At 38.7% G+C, this 18236-nt stretch overlaps 1 protein-coding gene across 5 annotated transcripts in view; it reads right to left on the bottom strand.

Moving 5' to 3' along the window:
• CB1H4orf45 (chromosome B1 C4orf45 homolog) overlaps nucleotides 1-18236 on the bottom strand; it is a 99173-nt gene that overhangs the window by 28478 nt on the left and 52459 nt on the right. For all 5 annotated transcript variants that reach the window (XR_006201656.1, XM_042935172.1, XM_042935173.1 and 2 more), the window contains exon 3: nucleotides 17137-17195. Coding sequence is in view for 4 of the 5 variants with exons in the window: in XM_042935172.1 (XP_042791106.1) it covers nucleotides 17137-17195 (59 nt within the window). In the remaining variant the exon portion in view is untranslated. The remainder of the gene's footprint in view (nucleotides 1-17136; nucleotides 17196-18236) is intronic.

Genomic DNA, 18236 nt, shown 5'->3' with positions numbered 1-18236 from the left:
TTTAACAATTTCACTGTATAGTCAGCATTCAAAATTTTAGTTCCTTCTGTTTGTATGTTTTTAACAGAATCCAAATAAGTTTGACACCTTCAGTTGGTTGATAAATCTTTTGAGTTTCTCTTAATTCGTAGGTTCTATTTCATCTTTCTCCTTCTCCTTCTATACCTCCCCCCACCTCTCCTATCTCTTCTCTTCTCTTTCTTGCTATTTATTTGTTGAAGAGACTGGGCCACATGTCCTATAAAACTTCCCACAATACATTCTTCTGACATCTCCATGATGTCATTTAACATTTTCTGCTGCCAGCTTATTTCCTGTACGTTGTTAGCTGGATTTAGAGGTTTGATCTAAGTCACGTTGGGTTTTGGGGGCAAGACCGCTGTATTAATTTGCTAAAGCTTCTATAACAAAGTACCACAGACTGGGTGTCTAAAACAATAGAAATATATTTTCTCACTATTCTGGAGGCTAAAAGTCCAAGATCATGGTGTTGGCAGAGTTGGTTTCTTCTAAGGCCTCTCTCCTTGACTTGGTGGTTGTCACCTCCCTGTGTTTTCACGTGATCTTCCCTGCACATGTGTGTGTGTGTGTGTGTGTGTGTGTGTGTATGTGTGTGTATGCTTCACGTGATCTTCCCTGCATGTGTGTGTGTGTGTGTGTGTGTGTGTGTGTGTGTATGTGTGTGTATGTGTGTGTATGTGTTCAAATCTCCTCTTATAAGGACATCTGTCATATTGGATTAGGGACTAACTGATGGCCTTATTTTAATTTACATATCTCTTTGAGGGATGCCTGGGTGGCTCAGTCAGTTAAGCTTCCAACTCTTGATTTTGGCTCAGGTCATAATCTCACAGTTGGTGGGATTGAGCCCTGTGTTGAGCTCTGTGCTGACAGCATGAAGCCTGATTGGAATTCTCTCTTTTCTTCTCTTTCTGCCCCTCCCCCACTCATGCTCACGTTCTGTCTCTCTCCCACTCTGAAAATAAAAAATAAACATTAAAAAAAAATTAAATAAATAAATAAATAAATAAATAAATAAATAAATAAAAAGTCCCTCTTTGAAGGCCCCATCGCCAAATATAGTCACATTTTGAGGTACTAGGGGTTAGGACTTCAACACATGAATTTGGGGGTGGGGGCAGTTCAGCCCACAATAACTTTCTAGGTGGTGGTATTTCCATCAAGAGGTACATAATATCTGACTGTTTCTCTTTTGTGATTTTGGTAGCCATTGATAGTCAGTGCCTAGATTCATTAATTTATTACAGTTCTCAAAGATGTGATGTCCTAGTTCTGTTGTTCCTTCTTTATTAGCTAGATTATATTGCTTATTAAAAAGTTATCTCAACTTCTATTTGGTTTGCAGTGGTACAGTTAATATTAGAAAGTCAAAATTAATATTTGATTATTTCCTTTTATTCACCCATTTTTAAAATAATAAGGTGATTTATTGGAATCCTCCAATATGACCAGTTTGTTGTATGTTTTTAAAAAAATTTGGGTGGGTGGGGCCCTCCTGGATGGCTCGGCCAATTGAGCATCTGACTTTGGCTTAGGTCATAATCTCATGGCTTGTGAGTTTGAGACCCACGTCAGGCTCCGTGCTGACAGCTCAGAGCCTGGAGCCTGCTTCGGATTCTGTGTCTCCCTCTCTCTCTGCCCCTCCCCTGCTCATATTATTTTTCTCTTTCTCCCCAAACAAATAAACTTTGAAAAAAAAAATGTTTTCAAGGGGGAGAGGGACAGAGAAAGAGCGACAGAGAGAATCCCAAGCGGGCTCTGTGTTGTGAGCAGAGTGTGACTCGGGGCTCAGTCCCACAAACTGTGAGATTATGACCTGAGCCAAATTCAGGGGAAAGATGCTTAACCTACTGAGTCATCCAGGTGCCCCTGTTGTAGTTTTTAAAGTAGCCATTATAAACTCATAAATGTTCATGTATGTGTATATGTATGTATAAGATCTATTAATCCACTGTGGTTACTACCCTTTACTTAAAGTTGTCCTATTTTTGGCTGATGGGATCGTCTTCAAGTTTGGCTCCTAGGTCCCTTAGACAGGACTGTAGCAGTTTTGGGTAGCTTCCTCATCTGGTATGGCGTGATGTACCATGCCTATGTTTTCCATGTCCTTCTCCAGATCCAGAGTCAACCATTCCAAAATCCCCAGTTCCTTTTAGTGGAAGAAGTATCTGAAGAGTAGAATCTGGGGACACCTTGCTGGCTCAGTCGGTAGAGCATGCGACTCTTGATCTTCGTGTTAGGAGTTCAAGCCCTACGTTAGGTATGGATCTTACTTAAAAGTTAGTAAATAAATAAATGAAGAGTAGAATCTGGGTAGTAGGAGAGCTCACAGCTACTGAGTTGGTTCCTATGTCTAGGCCTTCATAGCAAATTGAACCATGAAAAAATATATAGAAACATGTACAGTCAAACATATGTGCACATATATAGCTCCCAATCCCATTCTGAGTTTGATTTTTAGCTCTTTTATCTTAACATCTGTATTTCCTTTCTGCCACTTCAGGAATCCTGGCAATTAACCAACCCAGTAATGATTGAATAAGAACATCACATTCTTGCTCATTTGCTTTATCCCACAGCAGTCAGAGTAACACAGCCAACACTTCTCCCAAGCTTATTGAAGTTCTTTTTGTTCTTAGAACATACCCCGCCAGAGACTGTACTCAAACTACTACTCTTTAAAGTCCCTTGGAGGGGCGCCTGGGTGGCTTGGTCGGTTAAGCGTCCGACTTCGGCTCAGGTCATGATCTCACGGTCCGTGAGTTCGAGCCCCGTGTCGGGCTCTGTGCTGACAGCTCAGAGCCTGGAGCCTGTTTCAGATTCTGTGTCTCCCTCTCTCTCTGCTCCTCCCCTGTTCATGCTCTGTCTCTCTCTGTCTCAAAAATGAATAAAGGTTAAAAAAAAAAAAAAAATTTAAAGTCCCTTGGAATATTTCCTCTCTGTAGGCTAAACCATCAACTGGGTACACATCCAGTTTTTTTTTAATTTTATATTTAAATTATTTTATAAATTAAAGGGAAGATATAAGGTAACACACATATCTTACCTGTAAGATATGTACATGGTTCCAAAGTCAAACCAAGTGTGGAACCAGTATCGTTTTCCTATTCTTTCTTGTTACCATATGCAGCTAACAACCAAAAAATAAAAACAAAAAAACAAAAAGCAAAAAAATCCAGGGTCGGGTTGTGTCTTGATAGATTTGGAGGAGGAGGTGAAGCCTGAATCATGTCCTACTGAGCAGCTGCAAAGAGTGACTTAGATTCAGGGAGAAACTGTCTTGAAGGCCTTAGCTGGGCTCAGGGTAGAAAACATTTGTTCTGCCGCCCACCATGTAATTCATCTGTGAATTTTAATGAGTTAGCCTTTAGGCTGCTAGACAGAAAGCAAGCTACAGCATTCTGTAAAAACCCTACCATCTTTACACATTGCTATGGAGGCCAGAAGTGAAAAGTTTTTGTCAAATATGTGGGAATGTGCTTCAAGGTGATGTATCTGAACATGTGAAGGTGATGTGTCTGAACATGATGTATCTGAACATGTATCTGAACATCTGAGGTCATGTATCTGACCATGATCTCCACATCTCTAAAGAGATAGCATCTTGGAATCTTAAAACAGCAGTTCTAGAAGCTAACTCCTACACATCCTTCCAGCTCAGGGGACCTTAGGGAGCCTTCCTGATCCTCCCTCAAAGTTTCGTATCCCAGATACGTGTTTTTGTTGCACCCTCTAAAATACTCCCTATTTTGCACTTTGTTGTTTCACTTTGTTAAGTGTATAAACACAGTACCAGACCTAGTCAGGCACAAATATGTAATCAATAAATCTTGACTGACTCAATATTCTATCACTGCATCCTAATATACTCTAGTATAATTATCTGTTTATGGGTCTCTTCGCCCTATATGATAATTTTTTGAGGGCAGGAATTGTCTTATTTACTTGGCACTATAGTTGTCCACGGTTTGGATGGAATAAGGAACAGGGGTGATACTATTGAAAATTGAATTCAAATCATTTGGTATAAACCCAAGATGCTCCTAAGGATCCTATTGTAAGTATGAAGCAACATTTGGAGGTAAAGTGATGAAGAGTACACTCTTTTTTTTTTTTTTTTTAAAGTTTTTATTTATTTTTGAGACAGAGAGAGACAGAGCATGAGCAGGGGAGAGGCAGAGAGAGAGGGAGACACAGAATCTGAAGCAAGCTCCAGGCTCTGAGCTGTCAGCACAGAGCCTGACGTGGGGCTTGAACTCACAGACTGTGAGATCATGACCTGAGCTGAAGTCGGATGCTTAACCGACTGAGCCACCCAGGCACCCCAAGAGTACACTCTTAAACTCTCGACTGTGGCGTAATGCTACAGCCTGACATCTCTGTACCCTCAGACTATGTAAACATAATATGAATGTTCCTGTATATTTTATTCTATAACATTTCACTTTTAAAGTGGTTAATTGTTTAGTCCCTCTGGAATTTATCTTATTGTATGTTATGAGGTACAGATATAATTTTCCTTTTCCAAAATGTAGGCAGTTTCCCTGACTCCAGTTTTTCTTGGCTCCTATGTCAAGGTGGATATGGGACACTGGATATCCTTGCTGATGAAAACATGTAGTCTCCAACCTCAGATGAGCCTTTACTACTCTACAGGACAGCAAGCTTTTTAGTTGTCCTTAGTGAATGTCTTCAACAGCTGTCCTAGACCTTCCTTGTTTCCTCAAGACTCCTACTCGTATCTCATTCCCACTACTTTCATTGGTTCTCGAGGACAGAGCCTTGCACAACACTTCATGAACCATTGAATGTACACTTAAAAATGATTAAAATAGTATTCTATGTTATGTATCTTCTACCACCATAAAAAAATCTACACACAAAAAATACTCCATGGAGAACACTGAGGCCATCAGCTCTACACTCTTTCAACCACCACCATCAATGCCTACCCCACATTTCCATGTACAAGAACATCCCCAACTACCTAGTTGAGGAAACCCTATCAGTCTCTGGGAATGAGGGGGTTTTTCTCTTCATCTGTGGTCTCCACATTGACCTGGGCCATTGAGCCCACAGTCGCATCACCACTTAACCAAGAATATTGCTCCACGGCAGTGAAGCCTTCTCTAGGATAACGTTTCTCCCATCCTAAAAAAGCCTACACTTGGCCCCTCACCTCCTCTAGTTACTATTTATATTTTCTTCCTTTCTTATCCAAATTTTCCAAAACCTTGCCTTGTACTTGTTGACTCCACTTCATCTCCCATTCATACCTCAACCCACCCTACTTGAGCTTCCCTCCCTCTCTTCCTGCCTCTTCTCCCAAATTGTTTTATTTGTTCTGGTCTCACCACGGTCTCCGATGACTTCCTGTCTACTTTCTTCAGTGGACATTGTTCAATACACATCTTACTTCGCTTTGGACATCTGATTCTCCTGTTTCTCCTTTGTTTCTTCTAGGACATGGTTCTTCTCCTTTTTTAAACAGAGTTTGAATTCCTTAAAATTCTGTCTTTATTCCTCTGTTCTTCTCTCCTCTCATCCACCCACGTATTTTCAGATACAACATAATTATGATGACAGAAAAAGCTCCTCGGCATAGTTCTTTCAAATAGTTTGACATATTTATCTATCTGCCTCTTACTGGATGTCCCACTGGTACTTCACATCCACCTGAACTCAGCATCTCCTTACCTTCTTCTCTTTAATGGAGATGCTCCTTCTGTGCTTGGTCTGAGCACTATCCAATCATTCATGGGGTTCCTGTGGGTGGCTCGGCTGAGCATCTGATTCTTGATTTCAGGTCAGGTAATGATCCCAGGGTCATGGGATCAAGCCCTGTGTCAGGCTCCAGGCTAAGCATGGAGCCTGCTTAAGATTCCCTCTTTCTCTCTCTGCCCCTCTCCCCTGCTTGCTCGCTCTTTCTCTCTCTCTCTCTCTCTCTCTCTCTCTCTCTCAAGTAAAAAAAAAAAAAATTATTCACTCAAACTAGAAATTGGGAGTTGCGACTGCCTTTAATATTACTTTCATCTTCTACACCTGATACCTAAGTCTTGATAATTTTCATCCTTTTTAATTCTGGAATTTGTTCCCTCCTCTCCATCTTGACTCCCATCCCTGCAGATTGCCATCATTCTCCTGGCCCTAACAGACTCCTGCCTGTTCTTCCCTGTCTCCAGTGATGCCCCCTCATATCCATCCCCTATCCAAAATCTAAACTTGACTTTACCACTTTGGGTACTGTGCAGAAAGGATAAGTGGATAAAATTTAAGTTGCTTCTTGGAGTTCTCCATCTTCTAAAAGCCAGAACTCAAGAGTGAACTCTTGAAACTAATATTATACTGTATCTTAACTAACTGGAATTTAGATAAAAAACTTTAAAAAAAGTGAACTCTTCATAGTCTAAGTCCTGACCACAATTCTGGCTTTACCTGCCCCTGCACCATTCATTACACTTTGGGGTCCAGGAGCACTAAAGCATTTATGCATCCATCAATGTTATTTATCATTTCTGAATGTCTATTGCTGATGTCTGCTCTTCTGAGAACACTCTGTCCCTGCATCCCTACTCATCCTCTATTACCTAACCTCACCTTTCCACACTCCTCCACAGAGAGCCTTCTGTAACTCCTCTCCTCACCCCTGTGCTGGGTTATATGCATAATACCCCTGTGTGGCTATAACCTTGTTCTGTCCATGTTTCCAAATTATCTGCATGTCTATTTCCCCCACAACACTGTGAGCTGTTTGATGGAAAGGAGAGTACCCCAAACATATTTATTGATTTATTGACTCAATAAATGAGTGGTCCAATTAAAGCCTATAAACCAAAGTAGTCACAAAAGTGTATTTACTCTTTGAATATCAAGGAGGCTATTTAATTTGGATTAAAATTCATGCTGAACAAGAGAAGTCCTTCTGATTATTAATAATTTCAAAACATCCCTGCTACAGGGACTCTCACAGCATTTTTTTTAATTTGTTTGTTTTGTTTTGGTTTGGTTTTTTGTTTATTCATTTTTGAGAGAGAGAAAAAGCATGAGCAAGGTAGGGGCAGAGAGAGAGGGAGACACAGAATCCGAAGCAGGCTCCAGGCTCTGCATGATCAGCACAGAGCCCTATATAGGGCTCGAACTCACAAACTGTGAGATCACGACCTGAGCCAAAGTTGACACTTAACCTACTGAGCCACCCAGGTACCCCTTGTTTTTAGTCTTTAAATAGCCCATCTGAGCACTGCAGGTCTCTTCCCCATCACTGTGCTCAATGAATGTTTGGGGAAATGTACCCATCACAGACCTAATGCTAACATTGATGATAAATGATATACCACAGATACTAAATTCACCACTACAAAAAGCTGAAGTTTTTCCAAACTCAAATTCTTTGAAATGGTTTTATTCCCTACCAGAAAGATGGAAAAAAAATTTTTAATGATAATTTTTTTATTAAAAAAATTTAAGTTTGGGGCGCCTGGGTGGCGCAGTTGGTTAAGCGTCCGACTTCAGCCAGGTCACGATCTCGCGGTCCTTGAGTTCGAGCCCCGCGTCAGGCTCAGGCTGATGGCTTGGAGCCTGGAGCCTGTTTCCGATTCTGTGTCTCCCTCTCTCTCTGCCCCTTCCCCAGTTCATGCTTTGTCTCTCTCTGTCCCAAAAATAAATAAACGTTGAAAAAAAAAAAATTTAAGTTTATTTATTTTGTTATTTTATTTTATTATTATTTTTTTAATATGAAATTTATTGTCAAATTGGTTTCCATACAACACCCAGTGCTCCTTCCAACAGGTGCCCTCCTCAATGCCCATCACCCACCCTCCCCTCCCTCCCACCCCCCATCAACCTTCAGTTTATTCTCAGTTTTTAAGTTTATTTATTTTGAGAGAGAGAGAGAGAGAGAGAGAGAGAGAGAACACAAGCAGGGAAGGGGCAGAGAGAGAAGGAGAGACAAGATCCCAAGCAGGCTCTGTGCGACTAGCACAGAATCCAACGTGGGGCTGGAACCCATGAACCACAAAATCATGACCTGAGCCAAAATGAAGAGTTGGATGCGTAATCTACTGGGCCACCCACACACCCCAATGATCATTTTCTTTTTAAAGCAGAAAGCAAATAATGTATCTCAAAACAGTCTAGTGCTCACTGACAAATTTTATGGAAGAAAATAAAATTATAATTAATCAATTTTGGGGCACCTGGGTGGCTCAGTCAGTTAAGCATCGGACTTTGGCTCAAGTCATGATCTCACTGTTTGTGAGTTTGAGCCCCACCTGAGGCTCAGCGCCTGCTTTGGATTCTGTGTCTCCCCCTCTCTCTGTCCCTACCCCGCTCATGCTCTGTCTCTCTCTGTCTCTCTCTCTCAAAAATAAACATTAAAAAAAAACTTAAAGAATTAATTTTGAGGTGATAGTTTTCAAAAACGAATAGAAAGACTTAAGAAAGTGGCTGATTCTGTGGTCCTTTTGAGACTTTCTTAAAATGGGGAAGGGAACTAACCTTTGTGTGTCATATCCATGCTGGGTATTTTACATATATTGTAGTACTCTCCATTCTCAAGAGAACCCTATGAGATAGATTATCCCCTTTTTCCTTGAAACTGAGGTTTGAGGGCATCTACATTTATGACAACATAAGATCCACATCTTCTCATGTGAGATAAGGGGATTAAGCCCAACCCTGTCCATTTGCAGAGTCTTGATCTTCCAGTTACCGAAACCTAAAATTATGAGTGGGCTTATAAAAAAGTAAAGGAAATAATGATAAGCAGAAATGATAGTTATGCACATTAAATGGGCTGAGTGATTATTATTCTGTTGCTTCATCTGGTGCTACAGATATTAGCTAAGTGATACTGTTGATCTCTTGTAAACCATTTATATAAATGTTGGTGATGTAAGAATGTTTAAGATTATCATGATCACGATATGCTTGCGGCTTTACCAAATTGAATAGGTAATAGTGGAACAAAAACATGCTGAACACTTATAACATACCTCATTCTTGTTTTTCTGTACTCTTTTCAGTACGTAAACTCTCTTTGCCTGGGCCTAAAATTTTAGCTCATCTGTTTACTATTAGTTTGCAAGCCATGCTTGAATTTCATTGCCATAAACCATGTTGTTGGGCCCAGCAGCTGCTCTCTCAGTAACCCTGGTCTTCTGAACAGGCTCTAAGAGCTACAGTTCTGACATCTGAAATGCTGAGAAATTATAGATGATAGGCCAGGGAATTGATAGTGCCTCTTTCTTACACACTTCAGACACCCATATCTTTCATAAATTATACGGAGAGAAATGTGTTGTGAAGAGCCACGTTCTGAAATGAACACCTGGGCATCAAGTGATAGCCTAGTAAGCTTCCTCTTAGGAGTAACAACACCATCTCTTATTTGGCTCACTTTTATTTCAAAAACAGTAGATTTTCCAAAATGGTTGCATTTTACCCCTTTGCTGTAAGTGCTCTGTCCTGTGGTGAGGAATATTAATTCATTCCATAAGAAACATTTACATGCATCCTGCGTTCCTCCCTATGGCATGTCCTACAATTAAATTATCCATCGTGTTTTAGGCTGTTTCTGCCCTGCCTTCCTGATAGAATGTAAAGATGGCAGGAAATAATGTCTGTTTTGTTCACCCCCGAACCCCCAGACCCAGCACTGTGCCTGGGACATAGTTGGCAGGTGGACATTTATTGAATAGATAAATGGGCACCGGCTATTTGTGTGGTGCTATAGTGGTGACAGCTGCGGGTGTTCTGTGCTGACCTAACAACACCTGCAGCTTCGATGAGAAACCCCCACATCCCTCTCTACCCAGCTGAAGAGGAGGCTGGAGGGGAGGAGGCTTGGTGGAAGGAAGTGCAAAGACAGCTTTTAGGTAATGGACCAAAGGGGCCGAAACAGAAGCAGGTGCTGATGATTTCAAAAGTTACAGAATATTGTTACTTAACACTCAACGGAAATCCCTCCAATGGGCCAGGCACGGACAGCCTTAAAAATAGAAAGCTGTCAAGATTTATGGCTGTTTTGAGGAAAACAGTTCCAAGAAAAAAAGCCCACGTTTATATACCAATATATTTTAAAATAGTGGCTGTCATTAAGTCTGTGCTAGTTTAACGACTGGTTTTGGCACTGTTTCATTATGGAATAAAACCAGCAATTTTCTACACATCCCCTCACTAATGCCGTATACAGGCACATGTTACACCTTTCGGAGTCAACAGAAAGCCCTGTTTATTCAGGTCAGTGAATATTTCTTTAATACTAGAAGTTCTAGTTTTAGACAGAAATTTTTTCAACTTAAGGGCCCAAACTGCTAAAGTTCTAGTTGGCTATTCTACTTAACTGTTATTTTTATCAAAATAAAATGCTTGTACATTGTGCATAATGCAGTGTTAATTTTTTTCAATTTTAATGAAATAATTTAGGCATATGTACATAATACCTACAAATAGTACTAAAAAGCTTGTAGTAAAACCAATACTCCCTTTCTCTCCCTGCTCCCTGCTCCCTGCCCAATGTTCTCTTCTCCAAAAGCAACAACTTTTTAGCTCATTTAGTTCTTTTGGAAGTTAACCTAATATTTGCATACAATAAACGCTCTCTCTGAAGCCTCCATTTGTCGTGTTCCTATCTGATTTCATAGATCCCTGGGCCCTGTATAACCATATTCCTGGTATGTTCCTTTAACACCACCTTGAGAATTCTCTTTGCCTGTCAAAGGAAATTTATTTCTTGCATTGAGTCTTTTATTTCTTGCGTTGTCTTCTTTTGTCTTTTCTTGATTTATACCCCCATTGTCTTGCTATAATATTTTCCAGTTGCTTCCTAGGACAAAATGCTTTGAGGTGTATTTATTTTTTGTACATACTTGTCTGAAAATGTTTATTTATTTATTTATGTATTTATTTATTTATGTATTTATTTATTTATTTTATGTTTCATTTATTTATTTTGAGAGAGTGCAAGAGCAGGGAAGGGGCAAAGAGAGAGAGGGAGACAGAGAATCCCAAGCAGGCTCCACCCTGTCATCACAGAGCCCAACAGGGGGCTGGAACCCAGAACCAGGAGATCATGACCTGAGCCGAAATCAGGAGTCAGAAGCTTAACTGACTGAGCCACCCAGGTGCCCCGAGAATGTATTTTTTCTACCCTCCCTCTTGATTGTTTGGTTGGGTATAGAATTCTAGTTTGGAAGTCACTTTGTGTCAGATGTGGAAGGCATTGTCCCATTGTCTTTTAGAGTTTGGTATTGCTGTCAAGAAGTCTGATAACTTATTGATTCCTGATCATTTGTATATATCCCATTTGTCCTCTCCAAAGCTTTCAAATGGTCTCTTCATCCCTGTGATAACCAAGTTTGTCAGTGACATGACTTGTTATATTTTGTTTTGTTTTGGATTTTTTTTTTTTTTTTTTTTTTTGCTTTGATGAAAACTTTCAATTTGGAAATTCATATTATTCCCTTCTGAGAAATTTTCTTGTATTATTGATTTCCTTCTGGTTTTTTTTCTGGTCTCTTTCTAGATCTCTTATTGGTAAGTTATTAGACTAATTTAATTTTAATTGATTTTTTATTTTCATATTTTTCCATTTTTCGTTTCCATCTCTTGGACTTTCTGTTTTACTTTTGGGAGATTAACTTAGAGATATAGTATGGAATTTATATCCCATACTAAATCTCTATACTGTTTGTTTTTAGCTAACAATATGTATAATATGAATTCTAATAAATGCATTTGCTATATTATTTCAATGTACCTCATTTATTTAACTAATAGAAACATTTATTAATAGAGTAGCCTGATTTGTTCAGTTTAGTTTGTTGTTCAGGTGACCCACTTGATTAGTTTTCTGTTTCACTCTCAAAAGTATCCTGTACTGGGTGATAAGTTACACGGTCACACTATTTACTGAGTACTTAGCATGTACCAAGTATTTTATATTTTTTCAGATTTTATTTTTAAGTAATCTCTACACACAATGTGGAGCTCAAACTCACAACCCTGAGATCAAGAGTCTCATGCTCTACCAACTGAGCCAGCCGGGCGTCCCCACAAGTGTTATTTTAAGTGCTATGTATATAACAATACATCTATGTAACAACCCAATGGAGTAGATTCTGCTACCATCATTACGTAAATTAGGAAATTGAGGCATATATAATTTAAATAATTTTTCCAAGGTGTCTCAGCTAATAGGTGTTAAAACTAAGACTTGAACTCAGGAAATCTGTCTGCAGAGCCCAGGCTTTAATCACTGTGATACTGCTTTCTAACTCTTCACAGTCTCCTATTTGGGAGATATTAGGTTGTTTCTGACTTTGTATTACTGCAAACACTGTTGGACTTCCTTTTAGCAAAACCTTTGTGATCTCCTTTATTATTTCCTTGGGAAGGATAAATTCCTAGCAAAACCAGCTTTCTTGATTTTCAGCTCAGCACTCTTTCAACGATGCCATGCTGTGTACGTCTTGAGGATGGTGCTGACTAGCAAATCCTGTCATTACCAGAAGGCAGACAATAAGAAAGCAGATCGGGAGAAACAGCACACTGGAAAGAGCCGTGTCTCTGTGACTCCCAAGTAAATGAAGAGATAGAGAAGGCTGTCGTTATTTCTGATCCTTTAAAACTTTTGCTGCTCTTCTTTTCCTGGCTAAGATCATGTGTGCTTGTCTTTACCTTGGAATTTACAGCCTTCTTGACAACTGCCCTCCACCCCCATCTACTGTCCACAGGAACTTGAAGTGTTCATTAAGACACCATCCCTAAGATAAATCTACAAATTAGCAAATAAGTGGCTAATATCGTGGGCTGTGGTTGGCAAAGAGGCAACTTTGTCATGACGTTAGGTCAGAGACAGGTCAGCAGCTCCTTCCTGGAATGATATTTACCTGTGAATAATTCTGTTGATATAATCACCTCAGCAAGTCTTTCATTTGCATGAGTAAAAAAAATCCACCCAAGGAGGCAGCCAGAGATTTTCCTAAAATCTTCCTTCTAAACCCAGCTTAAATTTCCTCTCTCTCAGGAAGTTCTGATTGCTTGAATTCCTCCAGCTTCTCTGGCCTGATCTATACCAATTTGCACCATTAGGAGTATAAGAACTAGGATTTGTCTTTTATATCTGATTCAGCAAATATGAATGGAGTGCCCATACATGCCAAGCACTGTGTGAAACATAAGGAAAAGAAGGAGAAAACAAAATATTTCCATGCCCCACGATCTTCAGTAAAGGCGTGCAGCTTCCGCAGAACTCACGTAACTTCTTAAATGAAGAGCCCTACTGGTTCACTGTTTACAGGGCATTCTCCTATGACCTCTTTTAATCTGACTGTAAGCTATTCTTTCATTTCCTATCTGTGCTTTTTATGCTTCTTGTTGAAATTAGAAATACCATATGTATATAATGGAAAACACCCAAGTGCAAATAGAAGAGACCGTATGAAAATGAGTTAACCATAGGATCCTATATCTAGAGAAACTTAAGATATTTGAAACAAGAGAATGTTTTCTTTAATTTAGAAGGGAAAATAGAAGTAGCCCACACACAGTTACTGCAATTGTTCTCCATCAACGTACATTGTTTTAAAATCTTCTGTTTACATCTCTGTGTGTGTGTGTGTGTGTGTGTGAGCTTTTGGAAAGGAAGGACCCCGCTTATTAATTCTTTAATTCTGACCACCTGGCACAGGGCAGGTTTTCATTTCATGTTTGTCAAAGTATATCTTTATTGGCCTTTAGGATACAATAAATTATATAACACACCGTTGATTTAATAACAGCTTTACGTGGGAGGGAAAAAAAAGAGGCACCACATCTGTATACAACATTTGTAAACAGCTATTATAAAACACATCCTGATTTCAAGAAAGCCAAAGTTTAAAAAGTATGCCTCAGAATGGAGGAAATCCTTTAATTGTCCTTTACTGGACTTCTGGTCTCAAAAACAGAGTAAACTTGCCTCCATTATGTCAGCGAACAAAAATTCTTCTTCTTTTTTTTTCTTTTGGACAAAAATTCTTTAGTGCTGGTTGTGTTGACTCAAATCATCCTACCCTTCCTTCAGTGCGCTTTTTGAGACCACTGATAACTTCCAACCATTTGTCTGTTATTGTTTTCCTGGATTTCCATTTCCTTGTATTAAACACCTCTGTTTGAAATTCTCCAAGCCTTCTATTGTCTCAAGGGCCCTTCCTCCAGGGCTCCTTTCTCTTACTGTAGCTCTCATTCATCTTGTCCCCAATGTGGGCACCCCCCAAGGCTCAGTCCCCTTTTTTCTCCAGTCTTCACTAGCGGTTCTCAGCCCAGGCTGCACATTGCAATCACTCAGAGACCTTTTAAAATATCCACACTCAGATCCCAACCCAGATCAATGGGATCAGTCAATTTGGCTGAAATATTTAGCACTGTGACCCTTGGTCATGGAACTTAACCTCTGAAATTCAATTTCTTCACTCGTAAAATTAAGATGATGTTAAAATCTGCTTCATCAGAATGCTGAATACATTCTTATTCCCAATGATGACTGCAAATACCGTGTCCTCTTCTTTTTTTTTTTTTCCATTTATTTAAAGCCTGCATTTCCTTGAAAACTCAAATCCTTCCTCCTCCCCCATAGCCTCCATAATCACAATTTATTTTGGTTTGTTTGCAAGTTATACTGAAAACTCAAGATGGGCCTATGAAATAGTCTCCTTGCTGATCTTCCTACAAGTTTCAATTCTTTCTCTACATAGCCGTCCAACATTCCAGAGTAATCTTAAAAATTAGATCATGTTGCTTTCTACTTTAAATCAGCCAATGAATTCTCTTTGTTCTTAAGTTACAATCCAAATTCCCTAACCTAGCTACGAGGTTCTATGAAATCTGACACTCATCTTGCTTCCCTCCCACTGATCCCCATAGTCTAGCCCCCCTGGTTCTAATCTGATATACTCTTTCCCACCTTGGAGATTTGCTCATGCTGTTCACTCTGCCAGGAATGATCTTATGCTCATCTTTCCGAAGTCACCTTAATAATTACCTACTTGGTGAACACCTCTCTGACCCTCAGGCCCAGTAGTGTCCCTAGAAAAATCAAGTCTTTATATCCCATAAATATCCTTTGTAATGAAATATTTTATCATGAGCTGGATGGAATAGAGCAGGTTATTAACTTTTTCTTAATAAACCTCTATATTGATTGATTTGTTGCCACAAACATGAATTATATTTGTAATGTTTAAAAGTTACTAAGAAGCATGAGAGGGGTGCCTGGGTGGCTCAGTTGGTTGAACATCTGACTTTTGATTTTGGCTCAGGTCATGTTCTCATGGTTTGTGGGATTGAGCCCCCCATAGGGCTCTGTGCTGACAGCATGGAGCCTACTTGGGATTCTCTCTTTCCCTCTCCCTCTGCCCCTCCCTGCTCTGTCTTTTTCTCTGTCAAATAAAAATAAACTTTAAAAACTTTTAAACTTTTCTAGTTATCATTTTGTAATTATAATTGTCTTCATTACACAGTCAGTATTTAACATATGCAGATTGGTTTTGTAATTTATACAAATATATATATATATATATATATATATATATATATATATATATATAATCTCCAATTTCCTAATTGAATCCACAATTCCTTAAGTATAGTCTTTTCTTATAAATGTTTGCATGTCATGACCTGGCATAATCCGTATCATATTCCCTAAAAATGAATATAGCCAACATTCTTTCATCCAAGGAAAGTAGTCAAAGCTTCAATATTTCTCAGATATTTTATTTCTTTTCTTTTCTTTTTTTTATTATTTTAGAGAGAGAGAGAGAGAGAGAGAGAGTGCACAAGCAAAGAAGAGGGGTAGAGAGAGAGAGGGAGAGAGAGAATCTTAAGCTAAATCCGTGCTGAGCATGGAACCCAGCATGGGTTTCGATCCCATGACCTGAGCCAAAATCAAGAGTCTAATGCTCAACCAACTAAGCCACCCAGGTGTCCCTCTCAGATACTTTCTAACAAGTTTTCTATGTTTAAATAAATACAGCAGATTTTCATACTTCTATCCCCAAAGTTTGTTGAAGTTTCTTTGATTTTCAGTGGACTCTAATGAGGTTTTTGGCTTAGAAATATTTGATAGAGCATTTGTAGATAGATGCCTGCAATGTTATCTGAACAAGTGAGGTGGATATTTTAATGAGAACGTGTGCTTTGCAAGAAATAAATTGTAACTATTTCTCTATGGATTTAAACATAGGTTTTGCTTTGTAAATTACAGGAATTGCCCAATGAGATCTTTTGTTGTCTTGGATTGTGTTGTAGTGACTAGTAGGTTTTTGACATGGGGTTTGAGGGCTTTTCTCTTTTCGGTAATTTATGTTGTTGTGGTAGAGCAAAAAGAGACTGGAACTCATTAATTTTGCACATGATAATAGCTATATCCTTCAACAAGTAAAAATGAGTGAAACAGGCTCCAGAAACTCTCACCTCCAAAAATCTAAGGATAACAAAGACATGTTGAATCTGCGGTCTTATAAAAGCAATGCTGATTGATCCCTTCCCTCTTAGGAAGCTGAATTATATGTGACAAACCTACGTTTTGCTCTTTTCCTGTAATTTAACATACCTTGAGGTGGACAAGTTTAATTTAGGTTGCCTTATGATAGCATGAATTCAAGTGGATGTGTGACTTCAGTAGAATTACATTTATTAACCAAGGTTACCTATGATGATGGTTTCTAGGCCAACAGCATGAAATGAGGGTTTTTTTTTTTTAAACCAAAAAAGATTATATTGTTGCTATTTCACAGAAAGCATTATTTATATAGTTAAATCTACCTTATCATCCACTTGCTACTCCTAATAGCTGCAGGCTGGTTCTCTTTTTCTCCAATATATTCTAATAGTTGCTTACTCTGTGCCTGTTCTGCCCCTCTTTCCTGCCCTTAATTAAACTTAATAGACCATGAAAATTGTGTTTTTATTAGGAATAAAAATTCATAGCTTTACAAAGAAATGTACCTGAAATAAAAAGAAATAAAGCGTTAATATACTTAAAGAAAAATTAACCCTGTTACTAGTTTAGGAAGGAAACACATCAATTAATTGGCTAATTAATCAATTTAAAATGTAGTAGCATGTGCTTACCATGGATTTTGGTATCTGTGTCCTATTTTATCAATAGTGGCTTGACTTTGTTCTCCATGCTGCAAAGAAAGAAAACTAATGTAACCTAATTCCAGGGCAAATTGATACCAACATGTCTAACAGTTTATACTCCTAGTCAAAAAGGGAGTCAGTCTGGGAAGTTAAATATCAATGGTAAATACAATTAAAAGAACATAGCCTTTGATTCTTGAATGGAGTAAAAAAAAAATACAAGAAGTAAAGTAAATATGATCCTGTGTGCTTACTTTCCCCATCTGTAAAACGACAGATATTAGCAGCAGGAAGAGTATAGTCCATAGTCTCTAAGCTCCTTTCTGTTTTTATGATTCTCTCTCTAAATAAGCAGGTATTTTAAACCATTTTTCAGACTCAAACAGTCTAGCTCTTTTCACTTCACCTTATCTTCACAGAATTAGCAAGTGTGTTGGCAATAATGTAGGAAAGAGCTGGGTTATATACAGCCTGTGGTAAAGTGCAGATCTGAAAACTCCTTTCAGAAAGCGTAAGTTAGAATGTTGATAAAATACTTGTATCTTAGAACCAGTTCCCACATAAAAAAATAATCCAATAATCCCCACACTCTCTCATGAACATTGAAATGATCTGTTATCACTGAATAAATGACCTCTCTATATGGGCTACTTTACCCCAGTAACTAACCAATGGATGGCACATCTTATGAATAAGCATGGGGAACAGAGGTGACAAATTTTTATTGAAAAGCATTTTGGTTTATAATCATTGCTGAGTTTTCCATACTAGGGTTGGGAAACCATGATATGGATTATAAAAAGTATTTCACTTCAGTCTTGGAATGCATTTTTCACTTACGTTGATATGGGAGACTACATTCATAACATCTCAAAAAGTAGCAAAATTATAATTCCAACATCAGAGGGATTACTTAGTCCTTTTTCTTTTCTTCCCCTTTTCTTTTTTTTCCTTCAAGCTTACTTTAGGACATTCCTGATCAAGTCCTTCAGAGTTATTTGTGTTGACAAAGCAGATCTATTTATTTAAGTCATCTTCTCAGGGATGAAGATGAAATGTTGGTCCCTTCTAGCTCTTTAATATTCATG

This window comes from Panthera leo, chromosome B1 (genome assembly GCF_018350215.1).
Source record: "Panthera leo isolate Ple1 chromosome B1, P.leo_Ple1_pat1.1, whole genome shotgun sequence".
NCBI classification, from domain to species: Eukaryota; Metazoa; Chordata; class Mammalia; order Carnivora; family Felidae; genus Panthera; species Panthera leo.
Note: the sequence above shows the minus strand (reverse complement) of the source record. Positions and strands in the feature narration are given on the sequence as shown.